Genomic DNA, 25,387 nt, shown 5'->3' on the forward strand with positions numbered 1-25,387 from the left:
CTTTTCTATTAAGGCTTTATTTTTTTTTTTTTTCCTTTCCGTTTCATACTCTCTATCAGTAATTTGCAGTGATTTCCTTGCTGCGGCACGAACTCATTTCTTGGTGTTACATTCCAACTTCCCCCCCTGACGGAGGCCGGGCCGGGCCGGGGCGGTGCCTGCCGGCGGCGCGGCCCCAGTGACGCGCTCCGGCTGCGCCCGGCCCTGCGCGACCCACGCGGGGCGGCGCGGCAGCATGGGCCGGCCCGGCGGCGGTGGGGCCGCGGCGGCCGCCGTGGACCCCGTGCGCAGCTTCGAGCGCTGGAAGAAGAAGTACACCCGGCGGACGAAGAGGCTGCGGCTGCAGCGCAAGGAGAGGAAGCGGCCTGAGTGGCAGGTGGAGCGGGAGAACATCGGCCGCCTGGTGCAGCGCTACCCCGAGGTACGGCCGGGCCGGGAGCGAGGGGCTGTGCGGGGCGGGCGGGCGCGGCGGTCTATGAAAAAGGTCTCTCCTCGTGTGGCTTGTGTGTGGATAGAACCGGGAGGGGAGGGATGGTATCTGTAGGTGCTGGGCAGGGGTGGGGAGCCCCCCTGGTGGGCAGGGCTGTTGGAGGTGCCCGTCGGTAAGAGGTGTGCTGGGTGCACTGCTCTCCCGCGGGCAGTGGGCTCTTACTGGCACGAGGTCGGGATGAGGCTCTGCTCTTTCTCCCCAGGCGGAGGAGCAGGGGCCGGCAGCCGCAGTTCAGGGGTTTTGGTGGAGGTGACTGGACAGGCTGTGGAGCTGGGGGCAGTTTGTGGTTAAAAGGGTAGTTAGGAGGAGGAGGCTGAAGCAGATTGTAGCCAGGGGCGCTTGGCCCTTCTCACCAGGCAACGTGGGTATCTCCGTGTTGGAGATAGCGCACGTTTGTCTCCATAGAAGACGCACGACGGGCAGACCATCAGTATGAATGAATGTGAAGTTTACCCTCAAGTCAGGAAATAAGTATTTGATTGCGAGACCTCAAGTGAGTGGTGTTGGTTTTGTTTCTCAGAGCCCCTTGAATTCCTGCGGGAGATAGTCGGCTTTGGAATCACACTGATCGGTGGAAAGCACTGTAATTGTGAATAACGGGTTAGATGTGGGCTGCCTGTGGTGCTGCTCTGCCTCCTGCCAGCTTTTGCTGAGTTTGCAGGGCAGTTGTACTTGGTTATGCAGCACTCGGCACAGCTGGTGGTAATGACTTTTTGGTGGTTCTAATTTGATTGAGCAGAAAGTAATGGCAAGAGGTATAGAAGAAACACATCTGTTACCATAAAGAGGTCATGTTAGCTCCATTAGTTAAGATTCAGCAAGTTAGTATTCTTGAGCTTCACTGGATCATTTGCTTTGCTATCTGAAAACAAATGGCATGTTCCTCTACTCCTAGCCTTGGCCATGTGAATGTCTGTGGATGTTCCTGTGTCACTAATGTGACTGCACATGCATCTGTTTCTGGGCATGGGCGGTAGTTCTGTTTCATTTTGCAGCTTGGGGCGGCATAGTGGAAGGTCGTGTGTGTGTGTGTGTGTTTGTGTGTGTGTTTGTTTTTGGGTGTTGAAGAAAAGAGGCTTGTAACTTTCAGGCATGTTTTCATCAGAATTAAGAAAGAGTAAACATATGCTTGAATTAGGATAGTTCTGGGGGCTCTTGGTCTCGCCTCTGCTGGGGCTTTGCTGTCCTTTTGCTCCAGGTTTCTCTTGCCTGTGAACATACGGTTGAATACCCACCTAACTTTCTGTCTTCAGTCCTTCAGACAGTCTTTTCTGGTCCCTGATATGGTTTTCCACTGGGTCTCCAGTGTTTCTTCCATATTACCCTGGATCTGGTTAAAGTTGGAGTGGGAGTTGTGAAGAAGTGCCATGTGCTTGGATCATCAGCGGTCTCCAGTGAGTTCTGCATGATGCAGATCCCTTAGGGACAAGGGAAGTAGGAAGCTTTTGGGTGAGCTTCTCTCTGTGAAGAGCAGTGGCTGGGGTCTTTGGTGCACAGGTTGTGCGTGGGTTAGATTTACGTGTGCATGGAATAGGAGTAGAATGGTTGGTGGGTGCAAGATGATCCAGCTTGGCCTCCTGTCCATGATCTCATGTGCAAGAATGACTGCAGTGGATAAACAAGACAAAATTAATAATGAAGACTCAACCACTATACTTTGTTACTGGATTTTTTTTTCCATTTGTTGACATATGATAGCAAGCGTGTGGCAGCATAGATGGAACATGTGAAATTTAGTTTCAATGTGTCCATATCATGGGACCATTTTCTGTGTTATATGCTCATAGATGAGCTGCTTTCTGTTGATTCAGTGACTTTGTTGCCTGACTGTCAGGCGTGGACATGGACGTGGTCTTTTCCACACAGTTGTGCTCATGAAAAGCATTAAGAGTCTAACTGATATGCTGGGGAGCTGTTTGTGAAAAATCCTTTCTAGTCTGCTTGGTGTTGAGTTAGATCAGAATAACATTTGAGATATATGAAATGAGCTGGCTGCTCTCATATGGAGATGATTAGAAAGAGCTCATGGTTACAACTTCCCAGCAGATGAGCAGAGGTAGTTACTTTGGACAGGGAAACAAACTAAGTAAAAGTTGGTGGTGTTTTCTACTGGTGCGTGATGAGGTGGGATAGGACTATCAGAAGATCTACCTCAGACATCAGTCCTTCTTATGCTTTCCATTTGGACATAACTTAAAAATGTATAAGTACCTTCGAGTTTAAGGGTGCTACAACATAGCATTATTCAGCTCCTGGAAGTATGCAGGGCAGAGAAACAATACAGGAAGCTTTCTGATATGACCTTTCCCAACATTCCTCGCTCTTTTAATGCTGTTTTCACCTTTATGTCCTTGGACATCTTTGAAAGAGCTAGGCTTGTGTGTGTAATGATTTTTAAATTGATTTAGAGAAGTTTAAGGTAGAAGAGTGGAACAATATTTGTCTTCTTTTTTGATTAATATGTCTGTTCTTACTGATTCATCTAGAGTTAAAAAGAAGTTGACTACTAAATACTTTAATTATTTATAGCAATTTCAGATTGCTGCAGTAGCCTATTTGATGTATCACAAACCCGTTAAAATCTATCCCTTTAGTTGCACATAATCGATTGCATGAATTCTTTTTTGATGTTAGTAAAATGGTTTTCCCTCCTGTAGGCCTGCTGTTCATCTATGCAGGGAGTCTCTTGGCTGAAATTAACCAGAAACCGTATACATCACTGAGTTGTAAATATTTAGCATGTGAAATAGTAAGACTGGGAGTTACTGTCTAAATTTGGAATTATTTGTCAAGGATTCCAACTTAGGAAAGTAAAAAAAATGACCCTTTTTTATGGTGATTCTGGTAGGATTTTTTCCCTCCTCCAAAATAATGTTTAATTGCTCTGTTAGGACATAGTGAAAGCTTGAAATCTACCTTGCTAGAGCTTTACTTTGAAATGTGTCAAAACCAGGTTCTAATAAGAGCATTATAACTTTTTACCTGTTTTTACCTTTTATTTATAGAGATTAAATTAGTGTATTAAGTTGCTTGTCTTGATTTTACTGGAGAGAACTAGGCTGAAAAGAGTATTCTTGTGATTTAGATACTTTAAACAACTATAACCTCTCAGTTTTCTATAACAGGCAAAGGCTTGGTTCTTCAAGGAGATACAAGGCTGATCTGACAGCTCAGTAGTTCTTTACCTGAGGCCTTCTCTGGAATTGTTAACACAAGATGTCAGGAGGGTCTGAAGACTATTTTGCTTGGTCCCTGATTTGGGAGACCAGTTCAGCAGTTTGTTAGAGATAAACAATACCTATTAGAAATGCATGAGTTGTAAGCTCCAAGTTTGACATTTAGAAATTTCAGTTTATGGATTTTTAGTCAGCATGCATTCAGAGCTATGTAGTCTAGCTTCTTTTTCAGGCTTTATAAATTCAGTAGTCTCTATTTTTTCTTTCTTGAGTTTTGTGGGTTTTTTGTCCTGCTGCTATTAGTTGTGAACTTTGCCAGTGAAATCTGTTCACATCTGCTAGAACAACCTTGAAATTTTTTCCAACAGCTCTGCTTGACACCTCATCTTTGTAAATCATTGAGCAAACTCATGGACTCAAACACTTTTTATTGGGAACTCTGTGTGTGTTTGTGTGTGTGTGTGTATGTGTGTATGTAATTAACAGCTCTCAAATATGGGTGCATACAGAGAACTAAGTTAGTAGGTGTCAGGGCAATTAACTACTTTTCTAGTATTTTTTTTTTTAAACCCTGTAGGACAACTTAAAAAAATTAAATACACTGAGTGCTAGAGGTTGGTGAGCTTCAGGACATAGATGAACTCTGCTCAGTCAGGTAGATGTAATATTGCTGCAGCTCTGGGTGCCCAAATATACCCTGCAGCGAGGATGAGTGTATTTTCCCAGTAGATCCCTGCTGGCATTTGAAAAGGACATCTGGGCTCTAGTAAGGTGGAGACCAGGGGCCTCCTGAGGTCCTCTGCAGTCTAAATTGCTCAATGATTTCATGGTGGTCTGAGCTTTAAATTGTGCTATTAGCCTGCATTATTCAAGTATATAATTACTTACTGAATAGTTTATGGTAAATTGGTGGCTTAGATTAGGTCAAATTAGTATGGATTGCCTAGCTAACTTGAATCAGGTCATACTGAACTAAATATTTATGTTAACACCAAGTTGTAGAATGTTATTCAGTTCCTCTCTTACGGTTGGATTGTAAGCATTGATTAAAATTATTTTCTTTCAGATAAATGCAAGTGAAATCCAAAGATTTTCAGATTTTCCATTGTCAAAGAAAACCCTAAAAGGTGAGTATAGAACTTTTCTTTGGAAAAAATAATATAAGTAAAGGGGAATACATTGTTTATCTGCATCTGAACTTTTTTTTTTTCTTTAAGTTTTAGGTAAGTATTGCCATGTACAGCATTTTCTAAACAGAGCAATACAGTTGTGGGCCAGACAAAATTGAATAGCTTTATTTCTTTCTTCTTTTTTTTATTCCTCTTCCTGTCCCACCCTCTCTCTTCCCACCCTGCAAACACTAGGACTGCAGGAATCTCAGTATCGTGTGGTAACAGAGATACAGAGGCAAACCATAGGTTTGGCTTTGCAAGGTAAAGATGTACTTGGAGCTGCAAAGACTGGATCGGGCAAAACGCTGGCTTTTATTGTTCCAGTAAGTAATTTACATCCTTCTAAATTATCTCTGAAATACTAATGTCAGTCAGTTTACATTAGTAGATCCTGAGAGAAAAGTTAAGATCCAACTGATCTGTTTCAGGAAAGCCAAGATACTTAGGAATTGAATAAAGCTGCTTGAGCTTCTGAAAGAAGTGTATTTTTTGTGCCAGGAATAATCTGCGACTTAAAAGTTTCATTTTGATCCTTACATTAGTAGGCCCTGTGTGATTTAGAAAGTGCTTTGTTTTTCTCTCAGGAATGTTTTCCTAGTGCAACTCTAGTTATCCAATTTTTCTGGCATTGAAAACTAGCTGTATAAAACAGAATGGTGGATTTTGAGTTCCTTAGATTTTTAAATGACTGGTTTTCTCTCCTTTAAAATGTTATAATTTGGACCTTGCATAACAAAGTTAACGTTAGTGATTGTGGACTTCCTGTCAACTCCTTGGAAATCACTTCTAGGTGCAAGCAGAAAAGTGGGATGAAAATCCCTGTAATTGATGTACATGTCTGACAGTTTTACTCAAAGCACCATGATCTGCATTTCATTTCTTCAGTTGAGACCTGTGCTTAAAGTGCACATAAAGTAAATACAAACCTCAAAGGGGAGAAATTTTTTTTTATGGAGTTACTCTGTGTTGAACATTACTTGCCTTTTTGTAAGCATGAATTTCTTTGGAGCCTATTTCTGTGGGAACAGTAGCAGGTGCTTTGAATACCCTCTCTAGTAAAGAAGATTTATGCTTTATGCTGCTTTTTAAAAAAAAATTCTTATTAGTAGAGAATAAAAAAATGTAGGTGGCTTCACAAGTCTTGTGAATTTAAGAAACAAGTGAGATTACTCAATTATTTCATATAAGAGTAGACATACTTAGTTTTACAAACCTTATTTTTAAACAGTTTCAGAGAAGAGTGCTAAGAGAGGAGCTGAAGAGCTGAAGAGTAGAAAAAAATTAATTGTGCAAGTATGCTTACCAGTTCTCAGTATTTCAGAAGGCTTCAGATATTCATACCTGTAAAGTCCTTGTGTTAGGATTAGCAGACCTGTAGAGTGTTTCTGCAGCATCAGTTCATAAGAGGGGGAATAATCCTGGTGTGAACTGTATGGTAACTTTAGTTGGAATGCTCTGTGTGTAATGTGTGGATAATACTGCTTCAAGTCTATAAGCCAGAATTAAAGCTTCAATAATTAATGTTCTTCCAGGTGCTCACTCTATTCCTGATTCCCACAAAACCTGATGAGCAGAGAAATTTCTCATGTTTTTTGGTACTGATTCCTATTATCATATAAATGGCCTAATTTCTGGAATTTGGCATAGTAGGATTAATTGTGCAGTGAAGTGTTTATGATTTTCCACTCATTACTGTCTGTCTTAGGTTGATACTGGAGAATTTTGCTTAACAGCAAGTGTCATTACCATTAGTTAGAATTTATATATCATCAACTATGTAAAGTTTGCACTGATGTTTCTTCATATAATTATTTTAATTAACGTGGCTTTGTCTTTTTTTTTTTTAATGACACTTTGATACCAACTTATTGCACACTTTGCTTCTGAGATTTTTGTGGTGATAACATGGTAACTTCTTTCAGGCTTTGGAGCTCCTCTATCGGCAGCAGTGGACTTCAGCTGATGGCCTGGGGGTTTTGATAATCTCGCCTACCCGGGAGCTGGCCTATCAAACCTTCAAGGTTCTGCGTAAAGTGGGGAAGAATCATGAGTTCTCAGCTGGCCTTATCATTGGAGGAAAGGTGTGTGTCCTCTCTTGGAGTTTGCTGGATGGAAGCATAGTTGAGTGCTGTATTAAGTGCTAGTTAAGGAAGGAATCACTGGGCTTGAAAAGTCAAGGAGGAGAGTGGTTAATGGGAACCTATCAGTGACCCACTATTTTCTTGTGTGTATTCTGTGTCTTTTCTGAAGCTTTTTGAGACATATTTAAAGTCTTTGCAGTGTCCATGCCTGGATGGATCTTCCTGCCAAGTCTTCCAGTACTGTCCTGTTAATTTAGATTACTCTGAAATACCTTTTCCTCAAGCTACAGATGTGAACATGCTGAAGAAATGGTGGCATATCTGTGGGAAGAGGAAAGCTGCTCCTTGATTATTCTTTCTAAGAGCTGTTAATAGGTTAAACTGGCCTGACTATCTCAGGTACTGAACTTCTAGTCTGAACAACTAGAGCTAAGATGGATTAACTCCATTTCAGGATCTAAAAGAAGAGTCTGAAAGAATCCACCACATAAATATGCTAATTTGCACTCCAGGACGGCTTTTACAACACATGGATGAAACATCATATTTCTATGCATCTGATCTGCAAATGTTGAGTAAGTTTTTTAAGTACTTGAAAGTACTCGGGAATATATTGGAACAGCTCATAATTGTGTGCAGCACTTCCTTGCATAAAAAGTTTATTCTTGTCATGTTATGTTGATGAAATGGCATTTAAAGTTGCACATGTTCAGATTAAATTAGAAAACAGCAAAATCCCTTTCTTGTGTGTACTTCAGCTGAAGCAGTTGCTGAGCATGCCTTCCCTAGGATGATAGGAAGCAGGGGATTCAGTAAGGAATCCAAACTCCAGTGTAGTTCCCCGTATAATCTTTCACATTTGTCTTTACTGATGCTAAACTTACCTTTCTGGCTATGGCTCTTGTATCTTTCCTGACATGATATTAACCAGCTATATAGGATATCCATTGCAGTGTGTGTATTTTGGACCAGTTCTAGAAAACATTTTCTTTGTGTTTTAAGACAGATTCCTGCTTCTTTTATTCTTTTGTTTGCATTGTTAACATTGTTTGTTTTCATCTTTTCAGCCTGAACAAAAATTTTCAGTGTAATGAAAAGGTTTTGCCTGCTTCTAAGAACTGCATAATCTTTAGCATGGCTTGAGGAACTTAAAAGCAATTAAGAAGCTAATGAAACTGATAAAATGTGATATTATGCTTGCTACACTTAGTACAATTCATGACAGACAAGAATTGCATTAAATGTAGGCTCTTTTAAAGCTTTGTCTCTGTGCTACTAGGTTTATACCCTATGTTTCAATGGTAAATTCAGCTTAGGTACAGGAGAGTGTTTTGCTCTGTCACAAATACTACAACACTGTTTTACGTTCTGTGCTTTTATTTCAGTAAAAGAACGGGGAGTCTGTTTGCAAATTGCCAAACTGTTCACTTCAGATGCTGATCTTTTTCCTTCTGCATGAGAAACTGAGGGCTGTAGTGCATAGATTATGGGAAATGCTATGGTTTCTGTTGCAGATATTTTTAAAAACATGTTTTATGAAGTACAGGGATATCTAAAGAGATCTCTGCCATGTACAGTAGTCATGTAATTTAATCTCTACAGATAGAATTTTGTGCTATATGGATTTAAATAGAGTTTTTCCATAAGTAAATCTAAACCCATTTTTATTCTCAAATTTATCTTTCAATCCAGTTCTTGATGAAGCCGACAGAATTCTAGACATGGGGTTTGCTGATACAATGAATGCAATCATAGAAAATCTACCTAAGAAACGCCAGACCTTGCTTTTTTCTGCAACACAAACAAAATCTGTGAAGGATCTTGCACGGCTGAGTCTGAAAGATCCAGAATATGTTTGGGTTCATGAGAAAGCCAAATTCAGGTATGTTGGGATTTTTTTTTAACTCTGGTGAGGGTTAGATAGTGATCCTATTTAACTGCTGCTCTGACAGTTCCCTGAATCAGAGGTAGCGTTGTGCATCCATCACTGGATCAGTGTCTGATTCTGCTGTGTGCCTTCCTGAAAGCAAGGAATTTCCAAATGAGGGGGGACTAGTTCTGACTGAATCACTACAGGGAGTCTGAACCTGTGCTTGTCTTGACTCCTCAGGCAGCTTCTCAGACTGGAAATTCTTTTCCTCAGGAGGAAGCTGCAGAGTGGATTATAGCCAGTGTTCTGCATCTAGCAGCACTCATTTCTGAGTAACTCCTTTTCTGCTGTTCAGTGTCCTTGCCTCCCGCATGTGTGTGCTTACTGTGCAAAACCACCACAAATAGAGTTTGTCTGTGTGCCATTTGTAAATCTGGCTTTCCAAGGATGTGCTTTCCTCTTGGGAAAGTGCAGAATGCCAGTCTTGCTTGTGTATTCAGTATTAGGTGCCCAAAAGAAAGCGTGTGCTGTTAGTTGATGTGCAGTAACTCCCGTGGCTTCCTGATGTGCTGCGTTTTCTATGCATGTTTAGGGCTCTGGCCCTGTGTGCACAAAATAGATTTGTCCTGCCCTGCAGTTTGGAGTAGGATGGAGGCCCTTGCTGGAAGGGAAGTATGTGGTGTGCCATGCTCAAAAAATGTAATGCATCACTAAATGAATGTTGCTTTTTTGGCACATAATTTTCTTTTGAAATCCAAATGAAGAATGTTATTTTGCATTTCTGTGAGCTCGATCATCTGAGTGTCAAATTAGTTATGAGCATGGATGATTCTTTTTCTGCTCTTCTATGAAATATGCATATATTTCCATATGTAAGATGCAGGAGAAAGGTGAAGCACAGAGATAAAAATGGCTTTCCTGGGAGCAAACAAGAAATCATCAGGAAAATGCATGACAGAACCACACTGAATCTTGAAGAAGTTTTTACTATTTGATTTTATTATCTTTGTATTGTACTTAAATACCTTTTTTTAATCAGTAGTACTATCAAAGGCATCTTAAATAAACATGATTGCCAGAAAAAAAAGTGTGCTTAATACTCTCTTATCAGAAGAGAATGTACACGCCTTGTATGCAGTCTTCATTTTGGCGACTGTCTATTTCACAGATCATGTTCGTTTAAAGTACATTTAATTTTTTTAAATATTTGGGAGAATGCAATTAGATAGCAAACCAAATTAAAAGAATAGTAAGTATTAGTTTGCTTTAGAGTTTACTGCCTTAGGTTATTGCCTTATAAAAGCAATTTCCTCTGAAAGATTTAGAAAGCAAAAAAGTGCTGTGGCGTAATTCAAATTAAATAGCAGAATAAAAACTGGAGGAGTCTCTTGTAATTTCATCCTCCCAAGTGACCACCTTTAGAAAGGTACTTTTGAATACCTACAGTCTGTTTAGGATGAAGTCGAGGGACTGTAAGAGATGAACATTTAGATGTGTTTCAAGGGCAAATATCCGAAATAATTTTTTTTTGTTTTATTTCTGCTTTTAAGAACAGAAATGTGAGTTCAGATGACAATTCAGAGCTTTAGAAAGTCACTTTGCATCTCAGTGTAATCAGTAGAAGTACATCAATGCTTTCTTTTTGTGCGTGATTAGACTCTGCTTTGACATTGCCTTAAGCACAAATGATGCTTTAATAGGACTAATAGACAAAATTGCATTTTAAGTCAAGGCAATTTGAATGTCGCTGCTTAGACATGGAAAGTTTTCCTTGCTGGAAGTAAATGAATTTAGAAGTAACGTCAAAAGTCATCAGTCCCTCCCCACTGGCTTTTAATAAGGGAATTGATGTAGCTTTCAAATGAAGCTGATAAGACTTGTTTCTCAAAGTGAGAGAGCTTTCCAGCCTGATTCTTTTTCTTTTCTCCTTTTTCTGAGCATATATAAGACACTCTTGGCTTAAAAGAAAGGGGAGACATTTCTGTGATTTATCTAAATGTACTTTTTTGATGTATTTTTTTTCCCCTTCTTTAGTACCCCAGCAACTTTGGATCAGAACTATGTTGTCTGTGAGCTTCAGCAAAAAGTAAACATGTTATACTCATTCCTGAGAACTCATTTGAAAAAGAAGAGCATTGTGTTTTTTGCAAGCTGTAAAGAGGTATGTTTTTTTCTCTCCCTCCTTCTGCCTCAGAATTTAAAAAGTGATAAATGAAGATATTCATGTAGGTATCAGTGCATCAGAGAGGTGAGATTGTGGACTAATTTGCAACAGGAAATTGGAGGAACAAAACATCACCTACTGCTGCATGTCATTCAGGACCTGGCTTTGAGGCAGTTCAGTGACCCAGGCTCAGTGCAGGAAGGTTCTGGACACCTGAGTGTTCTCAGCCATTTTTGTGGTCTGCTTTTAAAAATGAATGCTAAAAGTTAATGTCAGTAAGGCCCAGCTATTTCAGTTCTGTCTTTTGACATGTTTCATAGTTAAATTACAAAGTATTTCAGTAATCAGACTTGCTTTCCTTACAAGCTTTTAAATGTGCCTGTTTGAGAAGGTGTGATTGTGAAAGAGTGCTGGCAAAGGTTTTTCTTACATAGTAAGTAATCCTTCAAATACCTGCTTGTATAAGTGTCCTGGGACCATTCTGTTGAAGCTATTCGCATGTGTTTGTTTGGCACAGGTATTTGTACCTGTAACTACTGCATGTATCAAGTATTTTACAGTGCAGGTATTACTTACTAGTGGAATACAAGGCTAGTATTTTACAATAAAAGACCATTTTACAACGGCCTAGTAAATATTCATTGCAGTTCTTTCACCTGTGCAAGAGGTTGCAATATTTTTGTTGTTCTGCAGTTGACTGGTGGCACTGAAGTGGTTGGCTCAGTTGTACAGAAATTTTTGGAGCTGCAGCTGTTCTGCTTTCTTAAAAAGACTTAACTACTTTTTTAAAAAGATGCTAGGTAGCTGCTTGCTGTAAAACAATGCTGCATCATGGGTACTGTAGGTAAGAGTAAACAGGCTGATTTTATAAGAGAACATGTTGAAACTCATAATTGTAAACTGAGATTGTAAACTGATTTGAGTTGCAAGTGTAAAACACAACACCTCTCCAGTACTGTCTAAAAGAAGTGCTTCTGATGGACTTTTCATACTTTGGTCCTTTGCATACAGCCTAAGTACTCATGTCCCAAGTTGTTTTGCTGTTACCTACTCTGGTTTCATTTAGGAAATGCCATCAAAAGGCATGGCAATCTTTTTCCACAGTTGTTTTTGTCTTTCAGCCTGCTTGTGTAACAAGGTCTCAACATCTTTTTTTCTCTGATATGGAGAAAAGCTTATTTAATTTGATGTACAATTTCACATGATATATACCCTGTATATGATCTTAACATGTTCAACAGTGCATGGTAATTCTTTCCCCCTTGTTTTGTTGGGTAGGTTCAGTATCTGTTCAGAGTGTTCTGTAAGCTTCAGCCTGGTCTTCCTGTCCTGGCACTCCATGGCAAGCAGCAGCAGATGAAGAGAATGGAAGTCTACACTTGTTTTGTTCGGAAAAAGGCAGCAGTGCTTTTCGCTACAGATATCGCAGCTCGTGGCCTGGGTAGGTACCCACCTAGGAGTGGAGCAGCAGCTAATCCTGTTGAGGCTTTATCAGACTTTATAAAGTTTTTGAAAAATGAAGCTGTAGTTTGCTTAGGATCTCAAAATAGAGATGCTTCTTAGAGTTCTGCTGTTTCTTTACTGGAGCAGCCCACTTCATTTGTTCTTATATTTTCTTTTTATCCCAGAGAAACATGTGGTAGGTAAACAGTAACAGTGTATCAGGGATGTATTTGTTTCCTACATGCTGTAAGGCAAGATTCCAGCAGTTTTAAGAACTTCTGATATGCTTGTATCCTGTGCGTTGTTTCAAAGGACATGAAAAATTGCTAACCTACTGGTATGTGGAAATGGAAACCTGAAATTTTAATGTCTGACCGATGAGTGACATTGTAGGACTGTATTGATAAGGAGGCAGAAAAATAAAGTAAAATAATTTTTTTTCTTTTAGTCCTTGGAGTCATTTAAGTATAACACAAGACCTTTTCAGGAGTCCAGTCATTCTTTGAGATAGCAAACTCTGTTGTCCAAATGTGAGGTTTTGTCACTGTTACAAAAAGAAAGAAGGTGCTCTAAAAACTGAATTCAGGAATGAAAACTGGCTCTCATACCTTCCATACTGCTGAAATCTCACCAGTGACCATCTAATTTGGGTATGGTTAGTTTGGTCTAGAGTGTAGGTGTAATTCTGGAATACAGTATAGCTACAGATTTGATTTCAGTGCAAAGCATGCTGCTACTGAGTGAAGTGCAGCAGTTAGAAAATGCCTATTATTAATACCATTCACAGTCAAGGTTGACTTCTGTCAGGCTTGGTCACCCCTTTCCATCTTTAAGAGGGGCTATTGTATTTCTGTATGTGACAGCTGGAGTGATGCAGTCTCACCACAGCAACTTCAGTCCCCAGTGGTGTGGCATATTAACAGAGAGTGTTAAAAGTGGGACAGATATTGTTATATAATTGTTAACCATAGGGTGTTTTATCGTCTGTGTGACACAAAGCATGTCTATTCTTGTCAAGTGTGAAATTATGTTCCATTCATTGCACTGTCATAATTTAGGAAATGAACACACAATTAATTTAACTTTCTTTGATTAAGAGAATGATTGTTTATGTATGCTAATACATGCAGTGTTTCAGAGGTTGCATCTAATGTCTGTAAATGGGTCCAAGTGATGGTTCTTACAGGAATTAATGCTCTTGCATAGGAGGGTTTTGAGTCCAGTGAGCTTGTTGTATTTTTTTCTTTACACAGATTTTCCAGCAGTGAATTGGGTCATTCAGTTTGATTGTCCAGAAGATGCAAACACATATATCCACAGAGTGGGAAGAACAGCCAGGTTTGTTTTCACTTTTCATTAGTATTTTAATGTTTAAAATAAGATCTCTGTAGGGACAGATCAACGGCTAAAGACTCACTTAAAAAAATTAAGATACAAATTAGAAAGAAAAAGGCTGTTATCACTAAGAGACCCTTTTGATTAGTTAGGAGTAATGATTTAACTTAATAATTTCTTAGTGAGCTTCAGAGACTAGTTACAGCAGACAAAAATATCCCTGATTGTTCCATCTGATTAGGGACAATTAATAGAGGAAATAGAAAACCTTTTTCCCTTGGCAGGATTACCTCAAAGGATGAGTTGAGTGTGTGTGAGAGTGGAAAAGCTTGTTTTGCTACTGACACTTACAGATAAATAATGTTTTAGACTGTGGATCCAATTTCTTTGTAAAGACTCTTCAAAAGAATGGAACTATTTCTTTCTTATTTTAATTTGGGAGGAAGGAATCAAATGTTAATTACAGGTTAAATTTTTAATTTTCTAAGTCTTTTGTGGAATTATATATTTAAGCATAGCTTTAGTTAAAATATTTGTGGCTAAGTCTTTATGATGGAAGGGAGTTACCGAGATACACTGTTGTAAACCAGGTCCTTCATCTCTGAAGTAGATTTTTAAGTGAAACAGAAGCTGTTACTGCATATAATTCAGGACATCAAAAACCTCATGCAATTATCTGAAGGATGAAATGCGAGGCCTACCATTATATCTTGTCTCTAATTTAATTTGTTTGTAGTAGAGCTTGCAATATAGGCAGTTTTCAAACCTAATGGCAGAGCAGTTGCTTAGAATAGGATTTCAACACTCTAAGAATTTGAGAGCTGTATTCCTGTATCAGAAGGCTGTAAATTTTGGTGACTGTACCATGTGAATGCACTTCCAGCACTCTTTCAAAACGTAGATGTTTTAGCCATGTTTTCATTGTAATTGGTAACATTTCTGCCCCATTCTGTCTCTCTGATCTTCTGTGGTAGAAGGGAATGATGAATTTTTAAATGACTTTGAAAAAAAACCTGTCAATCAATAAGGTCAGTGAGTGTTGTATATAATTAGATAAAACACGTAGCTATTTTGCTAATTTAAAATTTAGATGTAATCTTATGCATACCAATTGAGAGAAAAGCATATAGGCTTGGTTAGAGTTCTGTTAAATTTTCTTTTTTCTCTTTCTTTCTTTTTTTTTTTTTTCCTGTGTGGCTTCCACAGAAGGCTTGTAATTTTGTCTTTATGGCATACTGTCATCATGGAAGGAAAACAATGTATTTGGCACTGTTTAATTGGCAGGGTTTAGGATACTGGTTGAGCTCTTTCTGAGCCATGTCACTCAGTTAAAGCACCTTCCTGGAGCTGTAATCCTCAGGCCTTTTCCCTATTCTCATTAGGAGCTGAGAAGAGCAATTTTAACTAAGTTCAGCATGGGGAAACAGCTCTAAAGAGGTGCAAAGTCAAACAACTCCTCTTTGTCATAATGCTTTTATTCAAATGTCCTCTGACAGGACTTTAGCCTGGCAACCTTAAGGATCTGTCTTCAGTGGCCTCTTAAGTACAGCCTTCTATGATTGCTCGAGGGACAGATTGGACAGAAAATTGGGACAGGATGTCTGTCTCAGGGACTGTGGGCTGTGTTGGATGCTGTACTGGGGTGCCTTACATTTCCTTCTATGTCAGTTTTTCAGTAGGGAGACCTTAGGGAAATTGGGAGTACATCTGAGCAAGTTGTGTGAGCTGGAGGGTGTTGACTGACAGTGGGAAAACAAAAAGCTTTGCTGTAGGAAAAGCTTCATGGGTATTTTCTGTTTCCTAATCTCATACAAGGATCAGCAGGTTCTGCCTATACTGGGCATTCATTTTGAAGAGACATATGTGCTGTCTCCATCCTTAAGGTAAAACAGTCCTGGAAGGAAATTTGTTTAGGAAACTTAATAGCATGAAATAAATCTTTGAAAATGAAACAAGGGAGATGTCTAATAATTTTAAGTACTGTGCAATAAGTAAATATGCTAATGAAGTTTTTAATGTGGGTAATTGAGAATGTACTTCTTATTGAAATCTGAGTGTTGAGTAGGAAGCTTCATTTGTTTTCAATGGCTACAGTTCATATGAGAAGCTTGTGTTTCTTATAGAAACTTGATAAAAACGAACTGAACTGCAATTTAGTAGTCCTCATTAATGAGGTTAGAGATAATTACAAATTTTTCATGGGTTATGAGAATATAATTGCATAGAATGAAAGCTAAATTAAATATCTCATCTAATTAAGGGGCTGTGTTAAACTGTAATTAAAACTGGGATGCCAAATACGGTTTACTTTAGAAGTCAAATTATTTTGTGATATGAAAATAAATATGAAAGGAGAGAAAATATGTTGGGGAAGGGGATGGAAAATCTTTGACTAACAATCATGGATGTGTTCCCACATACATCTTAGAATTTTGCAAAGCCTGATCTAAGACAAGAGATAGCAGTTTATTTTTAAGTGGATAAGGCCACTGTGTTCCCTAAGAAACATTTCATTTGCATTTTACCCCAGTGAAGAACATGAATTGCAACTCCTGCATTTTTGATTTGTGGTTAAGTAAGATCAAGAAAATCTGGATGTAGTCCAGTAATGCTTTTGCTTTATAGTAGAATTGACATATATTGAGTGGGGTTTTTTTTAATAAACTTGAAAGGTATGCTGCAGTTAGAGTGACTAGAAGGTTTTTCTTCCAGTTGCTTTCAAAGTCTTAAATAGTTCAGTGACAGACTTTCTAAAATACTGACAATATCATGGACGGTCCAATAAATACTTCTGGTGTTATTTTTGCTACACAATTTCTTAGAAAAGTCGGTGGTTTAAAGCACTAGATTACAGTGTTTCCTGTGGGATTTAGTTTCAAAAACTCTAAATAAAAGCTGCTTGTAGCAATTACCTGCTAAAATAATTTCTTCTGGCTTTTAATTTCTATTGATGCCTTCTATTCTGTAACTTATGAAGCCTACAGTTGAAAGTATTCTTTGATGAATTTTGTGAAAGAAGTTATGGTGCCACTAGGGGACAGCAGAAGATAATAATTTTTGAAGCACCCTGATGCTCATTTTTTTCTCCAGCTGTTTTTCCAAACATAATGTCTAAGTTGTATGGCATGAAAAAAGTCTATAGGGATATTTGTTTTCCAGTCATGATTGCATTGGTGAGACAAAACACCAAAAAGTTTATTTTATCTTCTTGTTTGTGTGTAACTACCTTCAAATTTGGATGTACCTATATCTATCTTGGCAAGTCTCAGTAATTAATTTCTTTCTTTCCTGGCATTGCATTCATCTCTCCACTTAATGTTTAATTTTTTTTTTTTTTTTTTGCTTCAGAGGCAACTATTAAAAACTGCTGCTTGAATTAAGTGATTTTCATGTCATGAGCCTTTTTTTAAAGGCATTGGCACTGGAATGGTAAACAGAATAAGTATTTTTGTTCTGCAGTTTTTATCTGTGATCTGTTTGGAGCTACATATGATTTAGGTCTCACTGGTTCAGACTTCTAATCCAGCCTAGTTGGTTAGCTTTCTTAGGTGCTTACACTGACTTAGGAAAGTAATTGTAATTCTGTTGTTGTCAACAAACAGTGTGCATACAGGCATGCTTCTTTGTTTTTAGTAAATTATATTTCTGAAAACAAATGGAGTAATTAAACTCCATCTTCCCAAAGCAGAATACTCTGTTACCTGCCATTTTTGTGGTGGCTGGTATGATGATTAGACTGAAAGAGGAATGACTAAAGCCTCCTAAGAAGAATGTGTATTTTGATGCTTTGTGAGTACTGCAGAACACGAACACCTGTGAAATTATGGACAGGTGAAAGGGGCAGGTGATAGAATTCTCTTACTCTGTCATGCAGTTATAAGCTTTGAAGCTCATTAATGCTCATTGGGGCTCTCCTTAAGTAATTGCACATTATATGTGTGAAAGTGAAACTAATAAACCTTAAGAGTAATGTGACAATAAAGCATTTAAAAATGCAAGTGACTTAATAGTATCTTTTTCCATGGTGGAAGCTTGATTTTTATTTCTCTTTTAAATTGGGAAAAATATTTCAGGGATATATGTCTTGGGTCCTGAATAATCTGGACAACTCCTTGTTTTGATTATTTTTCTATTTTTAAGACCCACTGAAGCACTTTGAATGTTTTTTAAAAATAGATGCTGTATTAAGACCCTCTCACATTGCAGTCAAGTCATCATCCTCACTCGAGTTAAGTAAAAATAGCTGCCAGTGGAGGTCACAAGATATTGTTGACACCACATTTAACTTGGAATTCACTTTATTAAATTCTCTAAAATTAAACACTGTATCCTAGCTACATTCTTGACAGGGGCCTCTGATGCTGTATTTGTACTGACTGGCACTGTGTTATCTGCTTGAATTTGCTTCCTAATGGAATGGTAGGAATGTTCCTGTGCACTGAACGATTAAGTGGCCAAGGTTATTACCTGCTGACATGAAGCTATGCTGTTAGCTGGAATAACAAAATAAATAAGCACATGTATTTTAACTCAGCAGAGTGGACACAGCTGCTGTGTGTAATGGATTGCTTCCAGTGTAGGCTGGAGGAGTCAACAACATCCCAAGGCCTTTTAAAATCAGTTTGTTCTAAGACTAACTTGATAAGGTTGGTGAGCCACAAGAACCAATAATGATTCTCATAGATTATTTCTTGTGACCAAGACTGGCAAGCAGGGACACTCACCCAATATGACTGGATGGAGGGGACTATGGCTCTGTGGTGAGAGTAGAACCCAGATGGTTCTCCAAACTTGCCAGTAGGTATAAGTGGGCTACTTTCCAGACAGAAAAAGGATATTAAATGGTCAGTGGAAAAAAACATATAAACTCAATCAATTAGTCTCTGACTTCATAGCAGAATTTACTGATAATTTGTAGGGATACTAAACTATGGTCTATTCAATGGAGAATAGAAGTGATCTAAAGCAAAATGAAAAAAGGAAGCCGGTTAACATTTTGTTGTTTAAATGCTCTGTGGGATGTCAGACTGTTCACAGCCCATGGGAAGAAGCTTCTTTTCCTGGGTAAATTGAGGACTTAGCAGTGAATACTGTCTGCTGCACTGGGTCAGCTGTAAATAGTCAAGACACTTTCTGGTCTCCTGTAACTTTTATTGGGCTGCTTTGGTAGGACTTGCTGTAGATGGTGCAGCACAGTTTCAGATTGCAGTGCACACAGACCTCTTATTAAGGATTTGTTGTTTTAAGCAGAAATGCATATTACTGAAAGAGGCCATTGATCATGTAGATGGGATAGAAATTCCAGTACACATTTATTTTTTGTGCTCATTTTTCATTTAAAAAAAACCAGCAAATCCGTATTATGAAAGAAACCTGGCAGTGTAGAAGTTATAATAAATGGCAGATAAAACTCTTCCTATCCCTGCCTGGAAAAATACTGGTTTCTTGGTTTGAAGCTTAGATTTCACCAGTCCTCATTATGTCACAAGGCCCAGAAGGTGTTATGATTGGAAATAAAGTTTTGCCTGAATTGAGCCTGGTGTTGGAGACCTAAAACTGTTACTTTGTTTAAGAAATATGTTTAGAAATAGTAGCTTATATAGTCGAATTTAATGGTTGAGGTTTAAAACAAAATATGAATTATTGTATTTCTGTAGAAGCCCTTGGGGGTAGATTAGGATTTTAGTTTCTCTTTGTTAAAGGATAGTATGTGGGTGAATATATTTATTTGTTATGTGTATCAGATTGAAACAGATCAGCTCAGAATAAAACTATCCATTCTGATATATTTTGAATATATTTTTACAGATGTCTAGCGCTTTTTTTGTATAATGGAACAATGTAACACAGACAAATGCCTGCATCAGTTGAATGCTTTTTCCTTCACTTCTGTAGTTGTTCTAAAAAAAATTGAAAACAGTTTCAAAATTAAATATAAATTGTGTACTAGAAATAGTAGAACTTGACTCACTCTAACTTTTTTCCTAATCCATCTTATATTAAGCATGATTGTTAGGTTATTAGCTAATAATTCACTGCTGTTTCTTTCAGTCTTTACAGGGGCAAATCTTTGCTAGAGAAACAGGAATCTGTGCTGCTTTTTGTATTTTGCTCACCAGTTTTTTCTGCATGATGAAGTCGTCTTTTTCTTGATTCTTTATTGAAACTAAAATGATATGCAAAGATTTAAAGAGCATTATTTTGCAAAATCAAGTTGTCCGGATTATTTCGGTTCTGAGAAGGGTGTGAATGGTGTGTAGTGAATAAATGATTGCCTTACATAGTGAGTAACTTGGCTTCACAGTGGAAGTAATTATTCAGTAGTTTTGTATTTATAGTTTTGCAACTATGTATGATAAACAAAGGGTCCATTAGAATAAGAGTGAAAATATATAATTAGAGTGTATCATCATGCACATGCAAAATCAGGCACATTTATTGGGATTGGTTTTGATGCTCTTCCAAATGCTTAACTTATTGTCTTTGAAGAGAGCAGTCTGTTACTTGCTTCTGGTAAATCTGGCAGATTTGATCTGGGTGAGAATGAGACAGTTGAGCAGTTGGTCTGGCGTCCCTAATGCCCAGTTTCCTTTCTCTGAAAAGGTTTACTGTGGAGAGTTTCTGCAGTGCTAAAGGTGTCTGAAGGTGGCTTGTTGGCTTGGAATGTGATACTTTTGGAAATGGGCTCACGAGCTTTGCAAGCTTTGCAGTGATACCTTACTTCCTTCTATGTCTTTTGACAGATAAGATGATGGCATATATTGAGGCTGTCCATGCTGGCCCAGTTCGGCTAAAATTAGATCTTTAACCTAGTCAACCTGTTAAAGTCCTGGTAAATTCAAGTTACAGATTTAAAAAAAAACAAACCACAAAAAACTTCTTTTTGAGTATGGTGGTAAATGTGTGACGTCCAAAGTATAAAAAAATTATACTTATTTTTCCTGCATGTTCATGTGAGGTAAATATCTTCAAAGACGTTATCACTTCCTGTATATTGCATTTTCTGTAATGGGGAAATACTCCAATTCAGGAAACTGTTATGCAAGTGTCTTTATATCTGTAACCCTCCTCCCCCAGATTTTATGACTATCTCATCCTCTCTTTTCTCCTTTGCCAGCTGTTAAAATAGATGATTTTTTCTTGCCAAGCAAAGCAGAAATACTGCCTTTAACTCTGGAAATTTGGCATCAGCTTATGTCTTTTGAAATACAAACGTTAGGGAAACATGTTGTAATACATCTGTTTGAGACAACCTGTATAACATTTCCTATAATGTCTGCATATCTATGCACCTTATCCTTGCAGTTCCCTTACCATAACTTTTTTCCTACTGGATATTTGCTTTTCCAGCACAATACTGGTGCCTGATGACCATCATGAGATGGTTCCCATTCCTGTTTTATTCTGTTACAACCACAACTCATATGTCACTGACAATTAAAATGTGGTGCATTTGACTGAGCCATGGGTTACAATGTCATGGCAAGGATGTAGAAGTACTCTGAATGTGGATACAACAAGCTCAAGTCTAGCTGCTTGGCTAGGTGGAATTGATTAACAATCGGTATGCTTTCATTTATTGCCTTTGTGATAATGGTAATGTTTGCTTTAATGGTATTGCCTAGGGGTATATGCAGTTGTTGACTGGATCTGATCAAGGATGGATTAAAGATAGGTTAAAATTAGGCAACAATTGAGTGTCTATTCGTCCTGCATGAAAACCATTTTTTTCTTATCCTGTCTTCACTGGACTATTGCCATTCTATTTCTTCATGTTTGATACTGGCTGTTGGCTCAGGGGAAGTTTAAGATAGCTTCTGTCATGGTGCATAAACTATCCTCTTAATTTTAGTGTTTGGTTTGTTTTTTTTTTTTTTTTAATGAAGTGAAGCTATTTGGCAATGCTTTGTGTTTCTTTGCTAAGGAAATGGTGTTGTGAACATTTTAAAACCATTTTTCCTCTACTGGTAATTAGCCACTACCACATTGTTGTAAGTAATTTATCCCACTTCCTTTTCGTCTGCCTTTGGCACTTGCTCTTGATTGTAGGCATCTTTCTTTTTCTCGTCTGCAGTCACTGTAAATATAACCCTTTGCTTTATAGCACTAATGATGATTTTCACAGCTTCCTGCTTGCAAGTCGTGATTGAGTTGCAGAGAAGTTGTTTGCCTTTTTCAAACGTATTGAAGTCAGTAGACTCTAGAAAACAAAGCAGATATGAACTAGAAGTGATTTTTTTTTTTCCCCCAAAGACTTTCTGCAAGTAAGATGCAATTTTCCATGGACTTGGAATAAATCATATACCCTTAGAGACTGTTAAGATCACAGTGCAAAGATGAGTCCCTTCTCTGATTTCTTGATCACCTTGAAGAGATGACAGGATATCATCAATTATTACACAGTCCAAGAAAGTTTGATTACTTTCAGGTTTTTAATTTACTTTTCTTCAACAGAGTCAAAGTACATACTTATTGGATAATAAATCACGAGAGTAAATTAGCATTTTAGGACAGATGTTTGGTTTTGGTGATGACGGACAATTTGAAGGCTGCAGTTGGCAAGAATAGGGAGAACTTCTAATATTGTCTCATCTGCAGAGGTAGTCCTCCTGCTGAATAATTACAGTAACCAAGGTTGTTTCTTCATTTCTCTATCATGTGTAAAGGTTTAAGCATTTTATTTGTGTGCTGAAAATAATTACAGAGATGTTCCTCTATTTGCTTTAGTGGAGAACTTTATTTCTGTAGGATAGTAAGGGGTGTTCTTTCTCCTGTGTTTTAGGCATTGTAATGGAAACAAATTTTGAGCAGGTCTAACTGTTCTTGTTACTGTTTATGTCAGTTTTTTGTAGCTTGTCCTTTCCTAAGTTTGCCAGTATGGAAGCTTTTAGTATGAAATATGCAGAGGGAGCACTTTGGAAAAGTTAAATTTTCCACTGAAGCCTTTCTTCTTGAGATGATCTTTAACACAATATTTTTCTGATTAGCACATTAAGAGGTTGGGGTTTTTTTTGAGAAATAAGATAACACTCTGCCCAACTAAACCTCCTTTTTTTATAGGCTATGTTTTGCTTTCTTTAACTGAATGTCCACTGAATAGATACAGACCTTCCCAGATGGTATTTAAGAACCTTTGGATTTTAGCTTTATCAATTCTGTGATGTTTTCGTTTTGTGTTTAGCTCTGAAGAACAGTGTTGTTATTAAACTGTTTGCTTGAATTAAGTCACGATTATGGTATAAAACGGGCAAAGACTGTTCTTCCTTAACTTCAAATATTTTTGAACTATTGGCATTTAAAAGAGAATGTTTTCAAAACATGTGTGGGAAGGGATTGCACTGCATCAGTATTTACTAGATCTCTTTCAGTGCTTTAGAATTTCTCAAGACTTAGCTCTGAGAAATATTTCTATGTTACTTTTTTTTTCTCCTTAATAGGTGGCAAAAGATGAGAAAGTAGAGGTGCTTGAAAGCCTCTTTTTTTCCAGATCTATATTTTCATGTGGTTGTTTCTTTACTTAGCTGTGGTGCTACTTTGTCTACATAAAGGCTTTGCAAGACATAATGTAAATATTGTAATTGTTGTAGTTGGTGTCCATAAATACCAGATGTGATGCTTGGCTTTTTTGGTGAACTGTCTATGGAATGTGCCTTTTGGATTTGTACTTTATGAAGCAATTACTGACTCAGCATACAAAGAGTTTAGCACTAATCGCACAAAGTAAATTTTTAAGAGTCAGAGTGAAGGTTTATCTGATCCTGCATCCTGTTTCAGAGTGGCCTCTTGGATACTGCTGGAAAGCTATAAAAACAAAACAAGCAGAGAATGGTTTTTCCTGTACTGTATCATTGCAGATTTTGGTTTTGTGGCTTGTACAGACGATATCTGCACTCTCTGCCCTTTGAGTATTTCTTCTTAATTTCTTTGACTCTGGCCTTTCACAGTGTTTTGCACACTGAATAAAAGAGATATGATAAAGAAACTAATAATGCCAAGTCAGGCACTCTGGGATAAGAAATACCACGAGCAAGAAAACTACATAAATCCATGCCTTTGGCTAACTTTAAAGAATCTGAAACATCATTTGTATGTTTATACAGTGCAATCAAGACTTTTCTTGACAAATGACAAAGATTGTTGAGGGATTTAACAGACATTTTTTGCAGATACCAGATCATTCACGTAGCTCTTGTTGGAGTCCTATCCTTTCATATCATCTGCTTTGGAGAGAAAAGCAGAACTGGGTTATTCTGTACTCTAAATTGGTGAGACTGGTGTTGGCAGCAATATTATCTCTGTCTTCCTGTCTGATAGATTCAAGAGAATATTTTCATCCTTCTTTCCAACAGTGCTCTGAGAGCTCCGGTTCTTTTGATGTGTAATTGGCTGTCTTGGTAGTATGATCATCGGTTTTTACCGATGATAAAGTGCAAAGTCCTCTGAGGTTCAGTGGCTTTCCAGGATTTCATTGCTTGTTCAGGGAGTGGCAGTGTCTGACAGGTGCCCACCTTGCAGGTATATAATTTGTAATTTGGTTGGGTTGAAATATATAGAACTTCTGTAAAAGGTGCACTTGGTCCATGTAAGCAAGTTCTTCCCAACCTTAGTTATTTGTGTAAAGTGTGTAAACATTCCATGGGATGTTTGGTCAGCTGGGACAACATGCTTGGTAAAGATAATAAATTAAGACAAACATATATATTGCTTAGAACTTTTTTTGAAAGATTGTACAAGCTGATATTTTCTGTATTGAAAACATTGTAGGTCTACTAATGAAATTTAAATCATTATAGTTTTTGTACAGTACCAAATTACTCTTTTATCAATCCATGTATAATCAATAAATTTACATGATGTTGGCATGTAACTGAGATTCTTCTCTTAGATCAATTTTATTTCCATGTAAAATTTCAAAATCTAGAATGTAAAGCTTAAAATTTTATGATGCAAACCTTTACTAGATGCTTGTAGTTGATCTTCAGAAGTTGGTATCCAAATCCATCTTACATAGCACTGAAGAAAAAAAAAATCCGAAGCATCCAAGAGCATTTTGTTGTGATTTTTCAAATTCATCAAATGAAAGCAGAAAGCTGTAATAAAAGCTGTCAGACTGTTTTAACTGCAGATTTTGTTTCTACTTGCATTGCTTACTGTGCTGTGACAGATAGTGTTTATAGTTTTCAAACAATTCTGCAGTACTGTTTTTGCCAAGTGATAACTGTTTATCCTTGGAGAAATGTGAGCTCCGTGTATTCCACTAGAAATGATTTTTATCAGTTTTAATGGTATGATTCATGTTTGGTGTGCCTGAGAGCATCCTTCTGTGCTCCCTGGCCTCCCTAAAGAAGGGATTTTAAAGCTGCTCTACAGAGCAACTTACCAGTCTTGTTTTGCTTTGTCCTACTCATTGCTCTCATCAGTTGGTTATGAGTTGAATTCTGTCCAATTCTGGCATATTTCTGAAATTCAGTTGGAATTTTGTTTTTGTGATGAGGGACTGTGCAGTATTTTCTTATCAATCTGTACTCTTAAGAAGTATTTGTAAACATAAACAAGGAAACAGTGTATGTGCTACTGTAGATACAGACTTAGTGCCTGCAAGCTCATCATTACCCACTTCTTCAGGAGAACTTAAACCCATTGTGTTGTTTGCTTA

General features: G+C 37.9%; 1 protein-coding gene across 1 annotated transcript in view; it reads left to right on the plus strand.

Annotated features, from left to right (window-relative positions):
• Nucleotides 1–202: 202 nt before the first annotated feature.
• DDX10 (DEAD-box helicase 10) overlaps nt 203–25,387 on the plus strand; it is a 153,456-nt gene continuing 128,271 nt past the window's right edge. Inside the window, exons 1-9 of the mRNA XM_059838672.1 lie at nt 203–421; nt 4,733–4,793; nt 5,031–5,161; nt 6,761–6,919; nt 7,374–7,494; nt 8,612–8,801; nt 10,824–10,950; nt 12,232–12,394; nt 13,650–13,734. Of these exons, the coding sequence (XP_059694655.1) occupies nt 236–421; nt 4,733–4,793; nt 5,031–5,161; nt 6,761–6,919; nt 7,374–7,494; nt 8,612–8,801; nt 10,824–10,950; nt 12,232–12,394; nt 13,650–13,734 (1,223 nt within the window). The 5' untranslated portion in view covers nt 203–235. The remainder of the gene's footprint in view (nt 422–4,732; nt 4,794–5,030; nt 5,162–6,760; nt 6,920–7,373; nt 7,495–8,611; nt 8,802–10,823; nt 10,951–12,231; nt 12,395–13,649; nt 13,735–25,387) is intronic.

This window comes from Haemorhous mexicanus, chromosome 2, assembly GCF_027477595.1.
Source record: "Haemorhous mexicanus isolate bHaeMex1 chromosome 2, bHaeMex1.pri, whole genome shotgun sequence".
NCBI classification, from domain to species: Eukaryota; Metazoa; Chordata; class Aves; order Passeriformes; family Fringillidae; genus Haemorhous; species Haemorhous mexicanus.